This window comes from Ictalurus punctatus, chromosome 13, assembly GCF_001660625.3.
Source record: "Ictalurus punctatus breed USDA103 chromosome 13, Coco_2.0, whole genome shotgun sequence".
Classification (NCBI taxonomy): Eukaryota; Metazoa; Chordata; class Actinopteri; order Siluriformes; family Ictaluridae; genus Ictalurus; species Ictalurus punctatus.
Genome location: NC_030428.2, coordinates 18782249 through 18800130, shown reverse-complemented (window position 1 = coordinate 18800130; position 17882 = coordinate 18782249). Strand labels below are relative to the sequence as shown.

At 39.0% G+C, this 17882-nt stretch overlaps 1 protein-coding gene across 1 annotated transcript in view; it reads left to right on the top strand.

Annotated features, from left to right (window-relative positions):
* The window catches only part of LOC108273705 (cadherin-12), a 147424-nt gene that overhangs the window by 97455 nt on the left and 32087 nt on the right, over nt 1–17882 (top strand). Inside the window, exons 4-6 of the mRNA XM_017483119.3 lie at nt 4216–4335; nt 7773–7940; nt 13426–13613. Coding sequence (XP_017338608.2) covers nt 4216–4335; nt 7773–7940; nt 13426–13613 — 476 coding nt within the window. The remainder of the gene's footprint in view (nt 1–4215; nt 4336–7772; nt 7941–13425; nt 13614–17882) is intronic.

Sequence of the window (17882 nt, the reverse complement as noted above, 5' to 3'; positions counted from 1 at the left end):
GTACATGGTTTTATGATAACTAATGTGTTATATAATGTAAGTTAAGAGAATTGTAACATCCAACCGGGAGAGTCTCACTCCAGACCACCAGCAGGTGCCCTCCCTTGAGTTCTTCTGTTTCTGTTCAAACAGAAAGTTTGACTTGCCATCCAAGCCATGTAAGCCATCCAAGCCATGAACGCAGACTTGCCATCCAAGCCATGTAAGACCGCCTTGGCATTGGTGGGCAAGGCCTATGCAGCAGTGGATCTCGCTTGTAGGTCTCTGCATACATTGGCAGTGTTGCAGGCCTACCACGCAGACTTGCTGAGTGAGCTTGACATACGGTAACATTCGGCCAGTTCCTACCTTGTGTCGAGTTCGCCTGGGCATCCACGAGTGGAACACAGGCCAGCACTAGTGTGAGGGAGCCAAAGAAGGCGAGTGTGGCGGCCTGCCTCCACCTGCAGAGAGCCAGGGGGACCGGGCAGCCACATTCGCAGCCTGCTAATAGGCCTGATCTGAGAATGATCATAAGCAAGCAGACAAAGAAGAAGGGTTGCAGAAGGACCTATCAGGGGACGTGAGGTTGTTAGGGCAGTCAGCCCCCAGTAGTCAGCACAGAGCAGAGCCTGACATTAGTGCAGGAAGTAAGATCCCTCTTGGACAAAGGGCCATAGAACATGTACCCCGTTCCCTGAGGGAGGGAGATTTTTACAGCCATTATTTCCTGGTCCACAAAAAAGATGGGAGTATGCAACCAATTTTAGATCTGTTTCATCTGAAACATACTCTTCAGACATACAGGTTCAAGATGCTGATGCTCAAACTTATTGTTCCACAGATTCAGTTTGTGGACTGGTTTGTGACGATATATCTAAAAGATGCATATTTCCACATAGAAATATTTCCCTCTGACAGGAAGTTCCTGAGGTTCACGTTTGGTGGCAACATATACCAATATCGGGTTCTTCCTTCACAAAGTGCATGGATGCGGTTCTGACTCCCTTGTGACTCCAGGGCATCTGTGTACTACCTGGATGACTTGTTAATTCTAGCACGATCCAGGGAACTATTGATTCAACATTGAGATGTTGTTCTTGCCCACATGAGGGGCTTGGGGCTCCGGTTGAACCTCAAGAAAAGTATGCTTTCTCCAGTGCAGAAGACAAGTTTTCTAGTGGTTATATGGGATTCTACTATGATAAGGGCATTTCTGTCCCCAACATGCGTATGGCCAATCCTATCAACATTGAGCAAGATAAAGCTGGATCTGGGCAACCCCTCCAGTCTCTAAGAGAGACTGTTGGGGCTTATGGCAGCAGCAGCCAACGACATACCATTGCACCTCTTGCACATGAGACCATTTCAGTGGTGGCTAAAAAGTCAGAGGTTTCATCGGAGAATGAAACTTCTGAGAGTAATCAGTGTCACGCGGTGATGCCTATGTGCTCTGAGAATTTGGAGGTGTCCCCAATTTCTAGCCTCGGGTCACACTGTAGGGGCATCTCCTTATCACAAGACAGAAATAACACATGCCTCCCTCACGGGCTGGGGCATGGTCTTAGGGCATGTCTTGCTTACTGTCTCTGGAGCGGCCCTCATCTGGAGTGGCATATATACCTCCTAGAAATGTGGGCCATAGTTCTAGCACTGAAATTCTTTCTTCCTCAGTTAAGAGGTTACCATGTGTTAGTTGTGAATAAAATTCAGCAGTGGTCTCATATATTAACTACCAGGGTGGGTTACGTTCATGCCCCCTGTTCAGTCAGGCGCAAATAATTCTCTGGGCGGAGGGAAGGTTATTGTCAGTGAGTGCAATGTAAATTCCAGACAACTGGAATGTGGGGCAGACATCCTGTTGGGGCAGGGGCTAAGTCCTGGGGATTGAAGGCTCAATCCACAAGTGGTTCAGTCCATATGGTGGAGGTTCGGCTAAGCGGAAGTGTATTTGTTTGCCTCTGAGAAGACAACACGTTGCCTGCTATGGTTCACCCTCACTCCTCCTGCACCACAAGGGCTGGACGCCATGGTGCACACGTAGCTGAGGTCAATTCTGTATGCTTTTCACCTGATTGCTCTGGTCCCACAACTTCTTGCAAGAGTTTGCCAAGACAGTGTATGTCTGCTGCTAGTAGCACCTTATTGGCCAGCTCGAATATAGTTCTCATGCCCCTATTGATGGAGACTCTTTGGGGCAACATTCTCTAACATCACGGTTTCTGGGTGGTGTCAGGTGGCTGAGGGCCATCTGCATACCTTCCTGGGATCTTTCTATGCACCTGGAAGGTCTGTCATGTGCCCCATTTGAGCCCTTAGAGTCAGCCTCAGAGAAGCTTCTGAATCTAAAGGTAGCTCTTCTGCTGGCTCTGACATCTTTCAAGTGTGTAGGAGATCTACAAGCTCTCTCTGTGTTTCACTTCTTCCCCGCTCCCCTTGTGGGTCAATCACAATACCGTATCCCACAGCACCCTCAGGCTGTTTGTCATTGCAACAACATGACAAGGCTGTTCCAATTCATCCCAAAAGTTTTCAGTGGGTTTGAGGTCAGGGCTCTGTGCAGGTCCCTCAAGTTCTTCCAGGTCCCTCAAGTTCTTCCACGCCAATGTTGGCAAACCATGTCTCATGGAGCTCGCTTTGTGCACAGGGACAGTGTCATACTGGAACAGGTTTGGGTTAGATGGCTTCCAGTGACGGAAAACCTTAATGCTTAGTGGCATTAAGGCCTAAATTAGGCCTACTAGCTAACTAGCAAGGTAAACCTGTTCGTTACCAAGCCAGTTTAACTGATTTTATAAATAAGTATTTTGCTGAGATAAAATAGGCATTGCAATGATTGAGCTCCTCTACCCAACAGTTCGGTAATCTGAACTGTCTTCTGTAGACCTTGGAAAGGGGTCTGATATGATAGTATGTGGTAGAAACGAATGTGTTTATTAACACTTTTCCAATTCTGACACCCAATAGCACAACACAACATTTTAGAAAACAAAATCTGCTTTGCTGTTAAAAATCACTATAGACTCCCACTTTTGCAACCAGGAGGCATGACTGACATCATGCCGTATCTCACTCAGGGTTCTATTTAGTAGGCAAATTCCTATATAAGTGAGCCATTGTTCTTTGAGAAACAGACTGGAAAGATATCCAAACAATTTTTAGGTCTATCTTCCTTCAAGCTTTTGTGCATACTTATAAATATGTTTCGAATTAAATAATCAAATCAGGTGTGTGACTGTCTCTGGACTATATGGAATAGATACACTCTGGAAGAGGACATAACTATTCTATTAATAGAATATGTTCTGTTCTATTCTATTATATTATATGTATTCTATTTTATACATTTGTTCATCCATCCTCAGATGCTGTTATATTTATATGTTGCTGCCTGTGAGCGATAATGTTTTTCATTATTATAATGTCCTTGTTGTGTGAAGTTAGTACTGTTTAATCTGTCATGACCTCACTGGTCTATAATATTTATTTTATGTAGTCTTGTGTATTGCGCTTTTATATTCTGGTGTGTGTTGCCACATGGTGTGTGAGGAACACTATTTCATCGCATTGCATCGTTATGTATATCTATTGCAAGGGAATAAAAAATTGACATATGAAGCCCGGTTGAAGTTTTAGTCAGTTTGTTCGTTTATATTTTTTTAATATCTAACCCAGGGCCCCTCCCAATTAAGTCTATTGGAGTGGGCACTATGCATGAAACAAATATCATACTAATTAGTACTGCCACACTCAATCTATTAATGTAGGGAGCAATACATTTCAGTTAAGACCATGTCGGTGTTGAATTTCACCACTGCTTCTCTTATTAATTCTCCACCACATCCTAAATAAGATCATGGCCTTCCTCCAGCATCCCTACAGCACTGCTATGTTGTCAAACATGGCTGGCCTTTGTTAATTGGATTAAAGCCTAGATCTTGCTCAGCCAAACTTGTAATGGCGTTGTTAACCACCTGTTAGCCACAGGGTGCTGTTTTAATAAAGGCATAAGCCTATTAGTGTAAGCAGATTAGCTTGATGTATTTAAAAATATATAGCCTGCTGCTGAAAGAAAGGCACACATGTCCATATCTCTCTCAGATAAATCAAGTTCACCTTCAGCTAATAAAGGGTAGAGAATAATCGGACTTTCTTTAGGAATCAATTTGTAATAAAATATAACAGGATACTATAAAGGAAACAGGACATGTATCGACACCCTGTGCCTTTTTGCAGGAACATATGTGACAAAAGTAACAGCAACAGATGCAGACGATCCCACGTATGGTAACAGTGCGAAAGTGGTGTACAGCATCCTGCATGGCCAACCATACTTCTCTGTAGAGCCTGAAACAGGTAAACTCTGTATTCCTTTACTAAATGTCTGTATTTATTTAATATATAAATAAAGAAAATACTGAGGTATGTATAAATATCAAACTATATTATAATATACTTTATTATTATTATTTTGAGCAGTAAATTAAAATATCAAAATAACAAAAAATATACATTTTTTTTATTTTAATGCAAATTGTCTTTGCATTTAAAAAGTCAAAAAAATAAAGCACATTGTTGTGCAGTTTTCGAAAGAAATCATGTTCCAGGTAACATCAACGACCTTGATGAGGTTTTTTTTTTTTTTTTTTGTTTTTTTTTTTTTTTTTTAAATTATTATAAATGTGGTTTATTATTTAGCAGCTTTACAGAAATACAGATTTAGATTTAGATCACTAATAAGCAAGTCAGTCAACATGAGGAAAAAACCATGAGAGGAACCAGACTCAAAAAAAAATATCCATCTGTATTACACCAGCGAGTGGGATTATACATCATTACAGTACATAGGTGTGGAAGAGTAAAGACAAACAGTGTGTTGAGAGGATGTTCAGTGTGAGCATATTGTGAGTAAGAGTCATAAGATGACCACAGAACAGTCTTTATGATTACAGCAGCTGTTCTTTAGATACAAATCTACAGTATCCGTGTACAATCATCCACTGAAGCATTGCATGAGTCATTGGCATAAATGAGGTGCAAATTTTTAGAAAGGTCTATGACAGCATAACAGAAGGTAACACAGGCATGAGGGCACCGTGGAACATCAGCATCCTGCCGGGGGGACATCAGCATACCAAAATGAGTGGGGTGGTGGCTGACAGCATCAAAACGTCCTGATTATCCATAATTGTATTTTCCTGAAACCTTAAATCTGCACCTTTACCTAAGATTAAAGCAATTTAACATACTTTCTCATTAAGCAAATAGATTTTCAACCTGGAGACCCAAGATACATGCTGTGTCTGAGTCCTGAACACTAATTAAAAAGGCTGCTCCATATGGAAAAAAAAATCTGTGTTATTCTATGTACTGATTAAGATCCTGCACTCAGATACTGTGGGGTGAGACCATTGAATGCTTCATAGATTATTAGTAGAATTTTGTAATGAATGAAAAATAATTCTGGGAGCCAAACTAGCATAGGTAGTAAAATATGGGTAATATGGACTCTACCTACTGCATTCTGGACTAACTGGAGCTTTATGCACTTATTTTAACATTCAGATATAGTCCAGCCTAAATGTAAAGTGAGAACTTCTTTTCTGCATCACATAATAACATATTCATGTCTTAGCAATGTTCCTGCTATGTACACAAGCTTCAATAAAAAGACTGGAGTTAATAATCGCAGCACGTTCTTTCACTTCTGCACATGATGGAGCTGAAAGAGGTTTTACATCAAAAGTTACTGCTTAATCATAAAACTTACTTCTATCTACTGGTGACCCTAGTACTTCTGTCTTAGTTCTATTAATTTAGAAGTTAGTCAGGATCCAGTCTCTAATGTCTGTTACCCATTTCTGAACTTTAAGATTGTACCCGTCAACTGGTTTTGCTGACACGTGCAGCTGTGTGTCATCACCATAGCAGTGGAAGCTAATATCATGTGTCCAAATAATTGTACCCAGAGGTAACATATACAGAGAAAAAATAGCAGTGGCTACAGACTAGAGACTTGTGAAACACCAACCTACTTTTGCATGCATGGAGTCATCCATTAATCAATAATATTTACAAGCTAAAGCAGTCAGTCAAATAAGAAGTGAGCTAGGAATGAGCCATTCCCTAAACTGCAACAGAATGTTATAGTTTATCTAGAAGAATATTGTGATTTATTTTATTAAATGCTGTGCTGATATCAAATAAGATGTTTCTAACATTGACATAGTAATACACAGACAAAATGTAAATCAATATAAACATGTTTCATGTCTAAGACTTTTGCCCAGTACTGTATAATAACATACTTACAAGAGGTTAATAAAACATTTCTTTTTTTAAATCTGAAAATTTCCTGTCAGAATGAAGTCAATGCACAGGATGCAATTTAATTACAACACATTGACCCCATTAAACAAATGGTGAAAGGCTGCTTGATTTCATTACGTTGTGGCTGGTCTGAGCAATAGATTCACATCAGAGGCCAATTCTAAACTGTAACTCACTTTGAAAAGTGGGGAAGCAATAGATATCCTGTCAACTCAATAGCTTTAAAGATCAATGTCCATGTGAGCAGGTGCTACATTTCACATAGCCCAATAATCCAGTGAATGCAAAGTTAGCTTCTCTATTTTATGCTGAAATAACTCAAATATTATTAAAACTGCAAATATGTTATATTAAAAATAAACGTAAAGGATTTTTTTTTCAAAGTGTATTAATTGATTAATTTTGAATTCAATAAAATATGACCTCCTACTATTCAAATGCTGTTAACTATAGCTTAAATCAAAAACATGGCATGCATCATTTGGATAAACAGCTGTAAATAATTGAGCACATATTCACTCATCACTGCTCTGACATTCCTAAAATCCCTTGGTTAGGATTCATTTAGACATCACTACCACTGGAACCACACAGAGTACTGATTCAATTTCTTGGGATTAAATTTCCTATGCAGCCCAGGGGGTTCATACTGTAACAGGAAGGACAAATCAACCTTCCTCATGTAATGCTATAACAAAATTGATAACTCTTGTACAGACCTACATCACACACAGCAATAGATATAAATAGAAAAGGAACAGATAAATAAGAGTGAAACTGAGAATGGGAGTAAGGTGAGATCAATCATTCAGCACTTCACATAGCTGTGTGCTTTGTAGAACCTGATGATAAGAGTGTCAAAAATGATGCCTTTCATGTTGCTCCATGGCACACAAACCCAAGAGATAAAGTGTGACATTGTTTTCCATATTACCTGATACCAGTGAATGAAACACCTCCATGACCCTTTTAACCACCCACCTCCATGTCTAATCTGACCTATGGGGTGCTTGCTTGATCTGTAAAAGCTTCCTCTCGCATTAGGCAAGCTTTTTGTACTGGGAAAAAAGTAAAATATAAAATCAATCTTTGTTCAGATACAAAGAATGAACTCCTTACCAAATGACCTCCATTTTTCAGAAAACCAAAACTAAAAAAAACAGCCTTCTGGTGTGTAGAATTATTTCATGAGCACTTCTCAACTATAGCTGCCGTTGATTAAAATTTAAGACCAAATACAATGTGTGAGCCACTTTAGAAAAACACTTTAGAATATTGGTGAAACAATAATAATTCTTAATAATTATTGATTATCCTATGATCTTATGGGATTAATGATCCCATGTCTTGACATTGTTTCCTTATTCACCTCCTTCTTCCTGCACTTCCTGCAATCTGATATCCAAACTGATGCTGATTCTCTCCCTTTCTTGATTTTTATTATTTTTTGTGTGTGTGTAAAGGCGTTATTAGAACTGCTCTACCTAAAATGGATCGTGAGGTAAAGGAGCTTTATCAGGTTCTTATCCAGGCAAAAGACATGGGGGGCCAATTGGGAGGTCTTGCAGGAACCGCAACCATCAACATCACCCTTAGTGACGTCAATGACAACCCACCCAGATTCTCTAAAAGTAAGGCACTTCATTATTATATTGCTCAATTGAAATGTATCTATTTTCACAATGTAAAGAGATCTATAATGTGCTATAATAAGCAGATATTTGTATATATATATATATATATATATATATATATATATATATATATATATATATATATATATATATATACACATGTATACATGTAAACATATACATATATATATATGTTTACATGTTTACAGTATAAAGTAAAACTGAAACAAAAAATATGATTCACCCGCATTGTGCCCTGAAATGTAAATGTTAATTTGCAATAAATAGCCAAAAAGATAATACAGATACAGTGCAATTTCAGCACATGCAGTAACATTTTTCTGGTAACACAGCTTTGTATTGCAGCATATCAGATTTTAAGGGTGTTTTCAGGGTATTTTGACCTTTTTCAGGAGAACCATACTGTCATATCACAGCAAACCAGTGACTACATTTCCCATCCTGCACTGCTGCCTACAAACATGGCCACCATGCACTGCAATTCCTAGAACACTCATAGTCATTCTAATCACGCATACCTGCATCAAATTCACAGCACTCACAACCACAGTATAAAGAGACTGTTTGAACACAATGACTTTGTGAAGTATTGAGTGTTATCACCATACCAAGAATTTGTACCCTGTTCCTCATTTAGTTTCATGTTCATTGATCTTGTTTCTTGTTTCTTGTTCTCGTTTCTTGCCTTGCCTAGTTTATGCCTGTTTGCAGATAGCCTGACCCATTGCTTGTTTTTGACCACGCTATTGTCTCATGATTTGGATTTGTCTGCCTGCCTCACTTTATTAAAAGCTCTTATCTGCACTTGCATCCTAACCTCCATTATATTAATAACGTGACACCTATAGGTTTCTTGATCTGTAAAAGCTTCATCTGGCGTTGGGAAAAGTATTAGACAATTTTTTGTATTGAAAAAAAAATTATAATAAAATATAAAAGCAACAAGCTTTGCAGAGAATGATCTCCTCAATGACCTCCATTTTTTTTCCAGAAAACCAAAACTCAAAAGATCAGCCTTCTGGTCTGTAGAACTATTTCTTGGACACTTATCAAGTATTTAGTGCTGCTGATTTAATTTTTTCAAAGATCAATACAATAATTTTGGATAATTATTTTGTATACATTTGGAATTACATTAGTAATCACTACCCTTTAATTCACTCTTTTCAGGAGACCATAAGTAAACAGTGAACTTACCATACACTTGTATTTAGTCAGCTATGCACTGCAGCTATTAGATATAATAAAAGGTCTAGACTAGATTGTAGATATGGCATTTTAAATTGTAGTGCAACGTCATTGTGTTTAACTACTAAACTATCAGCCTGTACTGCCAGTGAATCATCATGCTCCTCACATTAATAATAACAATTTGCTGATATAATGTATACTGTGGGTGGCATGAACACACAGTAGATAGCATTGCTGCCTCAGAGCTTTGATACTGAACTCAGGGTACTGTCACGTTACTGTTATTGTGGATTTCCTCCAAACTCCCAAACCATGCTGATAGAAGTCTTGGCTACAAAGTGTGAATGTGTGCAAATGTGTATGGGCATGTTGTCCTGCGATGAACTGCATTGCATCAAGTGTTCCAGGGATAGGCAAAGAATCCATAGTAGCATGACCAGGATAAACTTCATATCAATTCACATAACTATATAATATAAAGTCAGTCAACTAGAAAAAGTTGTAGCTCAGAGGTAGCCCAAACATTTCACAGCACATACAGTGTCTTCATGTATATTAGTATGGACTTTACAGTGCACTCCATTTGTTACGCCACGGCAAACTTGTGGCCGCAATACTCAGAGGGCAGCGCCGCTTACGGACATGGTGGACGGGGACTACATTTCCCAGCCATGCCTGCACTCAAGTTCACCCGAGTATTGATCACCAACACCTGTGCGGCTGACGAAGTTATAAAAGGCCTCGTTAAGCTTCGCGTGCGTAAGTGATATTACCAAGCCTTAGAGTTATTCTAGTTTTTCCCGGTATTTGGACTTTCCAGCCTGTTATCTACGGTTACGATTCCTCGCTTTATCCCCGTTGGATTGTTTGCTGATATTCGTCTGTTTTCTGCCATTCATCTCACGTTGCTCCTGCACTCGAGACCCTGCCCGTCTGCACTTGTCTCCAGCAAGTAGCGTGACAGATTACTTCGCCGAAACAGGGAAGTAGCAGGAGATTACCTGGTCGGGAGAATGATTTATTACTGGGACTTCCCGACTCCGGAGGAGTTCTACGCGTGGCAGTGGAAGCTGCAGATTGCGCTAAAAATACAGCAGGAGGAGCAGGCTGAGGTGGATCAGATACTCCGCAACCTGGAGATGCTTAGCCCCCGTCCCGTAGCGCCGAACCGTGCTCCACCTTCCTGCCTTGCTGAGAACCCAGTCACCCTGCCCAGTCCGGAACCAAAGGCTGGTCTTGAACTTTTGGGGGGGGGGGGCAACGGCGGCATCAGAGCTCCAGCTTGAGGCCTACAGGGAGGTCTCAGCTGTGGAGCTCCTGCCTGAGGTCAGCATGGCAACCTCAGAGCTCCAGCTTGAGGCCTACGGGAAGGCCTCAGCTGTGGAGTGCCTGCAAGCCGAGGAGGCTGTCACGCTGTCCAGCCCAGCAGAGGAGGCTGTCGCGCTGCCCTGCCCAGCCGAGGAGGGTGTCGCGCTGCCCTGCCCAGCCGAGGAGGCTGTTCCGCTGCCCTGTCCAGCCGAGGAAGCTGTCCCGCTGCCCTGCCCAGCCGAGGAGGCTGTCCCGCTGTCCAGTCCTGCTGGGGGCGTCGTCGAGCGTTCCAGTGCTGCTGGGGGTGTTGTCCAGTGTTCCAGTGCTGCTGGGGGTGTCGCCCAGCGTTCTAGTGCTGCTGGGGGTGTCGCCCAGCGTTCCACTCCCACATAGGATGGCGCCCCGACTTTCAATCCCACCAGGGGTGGTTCCCCGTCTGTCTGCTGTCTGGCGAAGGCTGCCTCATTTTCAGACACAGCAAGAGACATCTCACACAGGGGCCCAGGACCCCCGTTGGAGGGGGGTTGTGTTACGCCATGGCCGGCAGCTGGCACTTCGGCGTGGCTTCTGAGTACGCGCGTACACGTGACTGAACTGAGTGAAATGGACACATGCCTTTTGTTTTGGTTTTGTTCCCTTCCTGTTTCGGTATTGGTTTATGTTTGAGGATGTCTCTAATTTGCCCCAGCTGTCTATGCTTTAGTTTGATTGTGTTTGTTATTTAAACCCCTCGTGTGGCTGCGCACTTCGCGCAGTATTTACGTTTGTAATGTTTAATGAGTATTGGTATATGGTCACGTTAGTAGCATGTATGTGTAGCATGCTAGTGGTCGTAGCTGCGTGTTTGTTCTCGTGCAATGCCTAGACTGTAGTCTCATGGTTAATCTAATTAATCTTATTCAGTATAGACCGCGCTCCCTGTGTTTGGTTTGTTTGCTTATGAATAAAGACAGCGCTCCTGCACCTACTTCCCGTTAACCATCTCGTGTTGTTACACCATTAATATTGTGGTAAATATGAGCAAAGAAGGCTGTGAAAATTCTCTTTATTGTTTAACCTTTTGATCTTATGTTAAAAAAAAAAAAATCACAAAAATACTCAGCTCTCGTCAGGCTTGGGGAGTAACGCAATACATGTAATGGCATTATGTAATCGAGATACAAAAAACTGGTAACTGTAATCCATTACCATTATGTCAAAAAAGAAAGTAATCTGATTACAGGTACATTTCGTAAAAAATGGTAATACTATTAGGATTACAATTTTTTTTTTTCATTTAAAACCAAATATTATTTTGTCACAATATAGACAGCTGCTTGCTTTTAGTTCTGGTTCTCTCTTACCAGTCGTGGCTCACATGAGCAACCTCCTGGTGCATGCGCTAAATAAATTTTGTGCAAAGTTAATTTTGTTAGGATACATGGCATCATGGTCTCTATCAAATATCAACAGATATTAAATGAAAACTTGACTGCCTCTGCCAAAAAGCTTAAAATGGGCCATGGTTGGATCTTCTAGCAGGACAGTGATCCAAAACATACATCAAAATCAACACAAAAATGGTTTACTGACCACAGAATCAGGGTCCTGCCATGGCCATACCAGTCACCTCACTTGAAACCCATAGAAAACCTGTGGGTTGAACTTAAGAGGACAGTCCACCAGCATGGACCTCAAAATTTGAAGGATCTGGAGAGATTTTGTATGGAGGAATGGTCTTGCCATGTATTCTCCAACCTCATCAGGCATTATAGAAAAAGACTCAGGGCTGTTATCTTGGCAAAGGGAGGTAACAAGTATTTACTAAAAGGGTGTCAATAATTGTTGCACACCTATATTTAACAAAAAATGTTTTTGGATAAACCTGTGTTTTGTTTGCAATTGTTTGATATCCATGAGAGAAGAGTATTTTTGTGATTTTATTCTTTGACAAAATATCAAAAGGTTAAATAATAGAGGCAATTTTTCACAGCCTTCTTTGCTCATGTTTACCAAGGCTGCCAATATTAGTGGAGAACACTGTATAGTGATATATTGGAAGTGTATATTTGTGTAATTAGGTCAGGAGAGAATGCTCTGACACTCACTGCATGTTGGACTCTGTTCTTTGTGGATTTTTTTTTCTCACCCTGTTTGTCTCATTCAGTTCATTTCTAATTTGTCTAATGACTTTGCAATTAGCTGAGGTGTTTTTTTTCCCTCCAAAGTGGCCACTGAGAATTAACTTCAGCTAATCTGTACTGTCAGTGGTGACTCCAGAAACTTTTAAGTGGGGTATCCAGAAAGGGTCAGGGGAAACCTTGGCATGGCAAACCACAAGTGTATCATAGCTAAAATTCAGTTAAATTTTTGTATTAAAGAATGGCTGCTTAAAAGAATGTATTGTTTTCACAAGATATAAAGTATAAACTACTCAATGTAAAGCTTAATTGATTCTTTTGGAAATATGTTTTATCACCACTATAATACTTTATGTTAATACTGAACAACTGTCTTAGCATAATTTGCCAATTTAGCCTCAAATGCATATTTGTTTATAGATTTGGAAAATCCTTTTTTTAAAGGGGAGACTCACTGTTAAAAAGTCAATTGCATTCTGAACGGTGTACTGTTTCACCAAAGTGCAAATATTCTAATCAATAATTAAATGTTAAAGCATATCATGTGCATTTTCATTACAACAGAGTACTAAAAGCTTCCTATGTGAATAATTGGTTTATCCTATTTAAATTTCATGAGCCATCCCTTCCCCACCCCCTGAAGTCATCACTGAGTACTGCACATGTCTTTTTTCTATGTACAAATAGTCTCATTATAGCAAACCCTGAACAGTTAAAAGATTAACATTGATGTCTATTTTGCATGAATTTACCCAAATATTATTTTACGTAAGTAAAGTCTAAATAAACCCAACTAAAGGCGTAAATTAATGAGAAGGCTAATCATGTTTTTCCTACATCAGATACATTCCACTTGCGTGTGCCTGAGTCTTCAGCGGTGGGCTCTTCTGTGGGCCGAATCAAAGCCCATGACCTGGATATTGGCAAGAACGCTGAGGTGGAATATAACATTGTCCCTGGAGATGGAGGAGCCATGTTTGACATCATCACCAATCAGCACAACCAGGAAGGCATCATTATTCTCAGACAGGTAAGGCTTAATTGCTGACACACAATGACATGCATATTGTGCATGCTTTCACACACACACACACACACACACACACACACACACACACACACACACACACACACACACACACACACAGACACACACACACACACACAGGTGTTAAACACATTTTTGCCTGAAACATATTAAGATACATTTCTAATGAATATGTTTGAGCATAATCATGTAATCCCATTTTTTCCACAATCAATTAATGTCCCTAATCCCACACTATTTTTGAGCTTGTTCAGCTTTTTAAATGATACTTGCAAGAAACTGTTGTGCATGCCTTATTCTGTCTCCTACACTACACTGAATTTAGTTGATAGCCTATTTTATGTACAAATATTGAAGTACAGATATTAATGTGTATTACTGTACATGCAAAACCATGTTATTTTATTTAAATGTTTTAGAACAATATAAATATATTGCATTCTATGTACAGTATGTGGTCTTCCATAGACATTTGAATGTGCTGTTGCTTAGCATTCTGAAAGAATACCTAATTAGTGTAAGACATAAATATATTTAATAGATTGTGTATCTAACTTGTTTCATGCAGATTGCTGAAGTTCTTTAAAAGCCAACAAGAACTAATTAAAAATTTTTGTTTAAGACTGACAAGATTATTAAGGGCTATAAAAGTACAATTACTTGTTTGTTAAATTGGGTGTACCTTTTCTTCAGCTAAGTGTACAAATTAACCAAAATATGGACACAATTTACTAACTCGAAAACTAATTCAACAGTTAGTCAATATCAACAGCAAATGCAGTGCTTTTCACACCTGCATATAATCATGACACTTTCTGTCACTTTTGATATAAAACTTATTATACTACTTTTATTTCATCATGAAAAACTTTACTATCTTATTGGATGGTGGCCAACTAATGTGACAATGATTGTGATGATTAGTATGCTTTCCACATCCTGGTTATGACAGTTTGACTTATTCACAACATATTGCTGTAAAAGTAACTCTATTAGATGTTTGTTTGAATCTTTGCCTTCTTATCACTTGCATGTTATCACATTAACCTAAACTGTATTTTTTTTGTTTTTTAGTTTAAGTGCACTTAAATTGGAATATGGCCCTATTAGCAATTTACAATATATACTGTATATAATATACATTTCTTCAACCAAGTAATGCAGATATCACATGTTTACAGAAGATGGTGAGGACCACACAAGTGTTATTTAGGCCCTGATAAATAAAAACATAGAACTGAAGGAGGCTGTAATTTCTTTTTCCCATGACTGTATATTTGGCCTGTGCTTTCTTCTTACTGGTTCCAGCATGCATACCTAGAACACATTGTTCTGTTTTATATCAGCTCAAATAGGGGGCTCAAATTAAACAGAAATATAATTATTGCTTAAATAAAATAATTATAATTAGAAATTCTATAAAATATCTGCATTAAATGTTGGTTGAAGAAAGTCACACGACTCAGAATCCCAAGAATAGTCATGTCACACACACACACACACACACACACACACACACACACACACACACACACACACACACACACACTCATACAGCTGCATATGTTGGGCATACCCTCCTGCTGTTGAATCTTTCAAGTGATAAAATGCTTTGCTAGTGATTTCAAATTCCATTTGTCAACACAAAGCTATAAAAAAAATCACAAGGGAGATGAAAATTCTTAAATAAATAAATAAATAAATAAATAAATAAATAAATAAATAAATAAATAAATAAAGCTGGGAAAAGCTTGCATAAACAGCAGTCATCCACCCAGGAAACCCTATCTGAAAGTAAAAAGCAGACAGATTATTGTCAATTGTAAGCTCTAGTGCTGCATCTTCTTTCCTCCAGTCGCCTCAAGCCATAAAAGATCACATTTTCTTTTTCTTTGTCTTCCTCATAAAAATGTCTCATTTTTCACTGTTGAGAGCAGATTGGATGACACTTACTGGCAGTGTGTACCTGGATGTGTCTCAGAGACATTTGTTTCCCTCGCACTGAAGAATATAACTAAGATATTAAACATATAGGAGTATAGGCGAGTTCTTTTTTTTATACTCTCTCTCTCTCTCTCTCTCTCTCTCTCTCTCTCTCTCTTTCACCTTCTCTCTCGCTGTCTCTCTATTCAGGTAACCGTGAAGGTTCCTATATATGCTTTGACCTCAAAAGAACATACCCATGTAGACCTACTCATAATTTGGTCATTTGTTTGTTTGCTCATAACATAACATAAGAGATGCTTCTTCAGGGTTGTTCTTGTTTTTTTTTTGTTTGTTTGTTTGTTTGTTTGTTTGTTTGTTTTTTAGAATGCTGTGCTTTCTAGATATTTTAGTATGGTGAATACTTATAATTGTCCCTTTTCATTTGTGTTCATTTAATAGGAGTGCTTATTAAATGCTGGACATAATGGCAAAGATAATCCAGCAATTTCTATAGGGCTGTTAAACTGAAATCACACTGAAACCTAATACATGATATCACCATGTTAGAGTGACAATTCTATATTTACATACAGAATCTTCTAGGTTTATGTAGAATATGTTAGGAAAGAAATTGGGGATTTTTTTTGGTCATACTTACAGAATAAATATAATTTACAGTCACTCACATAGAGGTGTGTGTATATGTGTAGGTGTGTGTGCATACAGGTTAATACTGACTCTATCATATATGTTTATATATTTTCTAATTGAACAAAATTCAGGAACAGGTAAGAGAGAGAGAGATGTGTGTGTGTGTGTGTGTGTGTGTGTGTGTGTGTGTGTGTGTGTGTGTGTGTGTAGACATTATTCATGTTTAAACCTATGCACAGTAAGCCTGCCAACTAAACCATAAAGCCTGAAAAAATTCATTCGATTTTACAACAGAATGGACTTAAACTAGGAGGCAGAAGCCGTGCAATTGGACTTCAAAAGAACACTAATGACACACTGGCTACTGTGCAGCATTTAACTTCCTTTTAAATGTGACACAGAGGTGCAAGTGACTGACACTGACAAATGAATGAATCTTAGAAATTGAAACAATTAAAGATCAAAAACAATACACAAAAGAAACACTGCATAATGCCTACATAGTAGTGACTACATACTGACTACACACGAATGCATAAATTGTAAGAAACATAACAGTGAAGGACAGGTGAAAAGGCAGTACAACACACACACACACACACACACACACACACACACACAAACACATTTTCTGAGGTGTAAATTCACATAGAGTATAGTGTCCTTGACTGTACAGAACAGAGCATAAGGCAGATGTCTTTCACACTTTTGAAACTACACTTATCAAACATTGCTGTGTTGCATGTTCATTATGGGATTTGAGTGAACATTTTTTTCAGCTTACTGGATCTGTCACTATGATAGTATACATGTGGTTATTTTTTCAGTGGAAGATTGGTAAGCATGTCTGACGTGTAATTAAAAATCACTGAGCTGTGGGGAATAGATCGTTTTCATAGTTCATGTATGCTTGGCTCACAGTGAATGTTTACCATATATGTTTAGTGATATATAAAACTGTATGTCTGTACATTTAGTTACTCATCTTTAGTAACTGCTTTATCCTGGTCAGGGACACAGTGGATCAGAATCATATCCTAGGAACACTTGGCATGTGGCCGGAACACCCCTTGTATGGGATGCTAGTCCATCCAGAACCATGAACACACATTTGTGCAATTTAGAGTACCCAATCCATTTGTTATCTTTTTTTTCCATATACAAAAACATTAACTTACTGACATGTTTTTGGGAGGTACAAGAAAACCGAAGGACCCTGAAGTAACTCATGTAGACACCGGGAGAATGATAGTTTGTACAGACTCAGGATTGAAACAGAGACCTTGGAGCTCACCAAACCACCTACATCTGTGCCGTGTTCAGCAATAGAGTGTGAGGGAAATGCTGCAGGAACAATGCAGTGCAGACTAAGTAGCATTGTGTTCCATAGGCCAACACTACATTATTCCCAAAATCCCCAAAAGTGTGTCAGACGATGATTAGTCATCAGAAATGAATCACTCTTTCCTCCCACTGGTTAGTACAAGTAATGAATAAGATGCAAGTTTACCTGTGTGTGTGTGTGTGTGTGTGTGTGTGTGTGTGTGTGTGTGTGTGTGTGTGTGTGTGTGTGTTAGCTAAATCCGATTGTTTATAGTTCTTTAACATAAGGTTTAAAATCATTAACTCCAGTGAAAAAAGTCTAAATGAAAGGTAGAGTTTGGAATAGAGCAC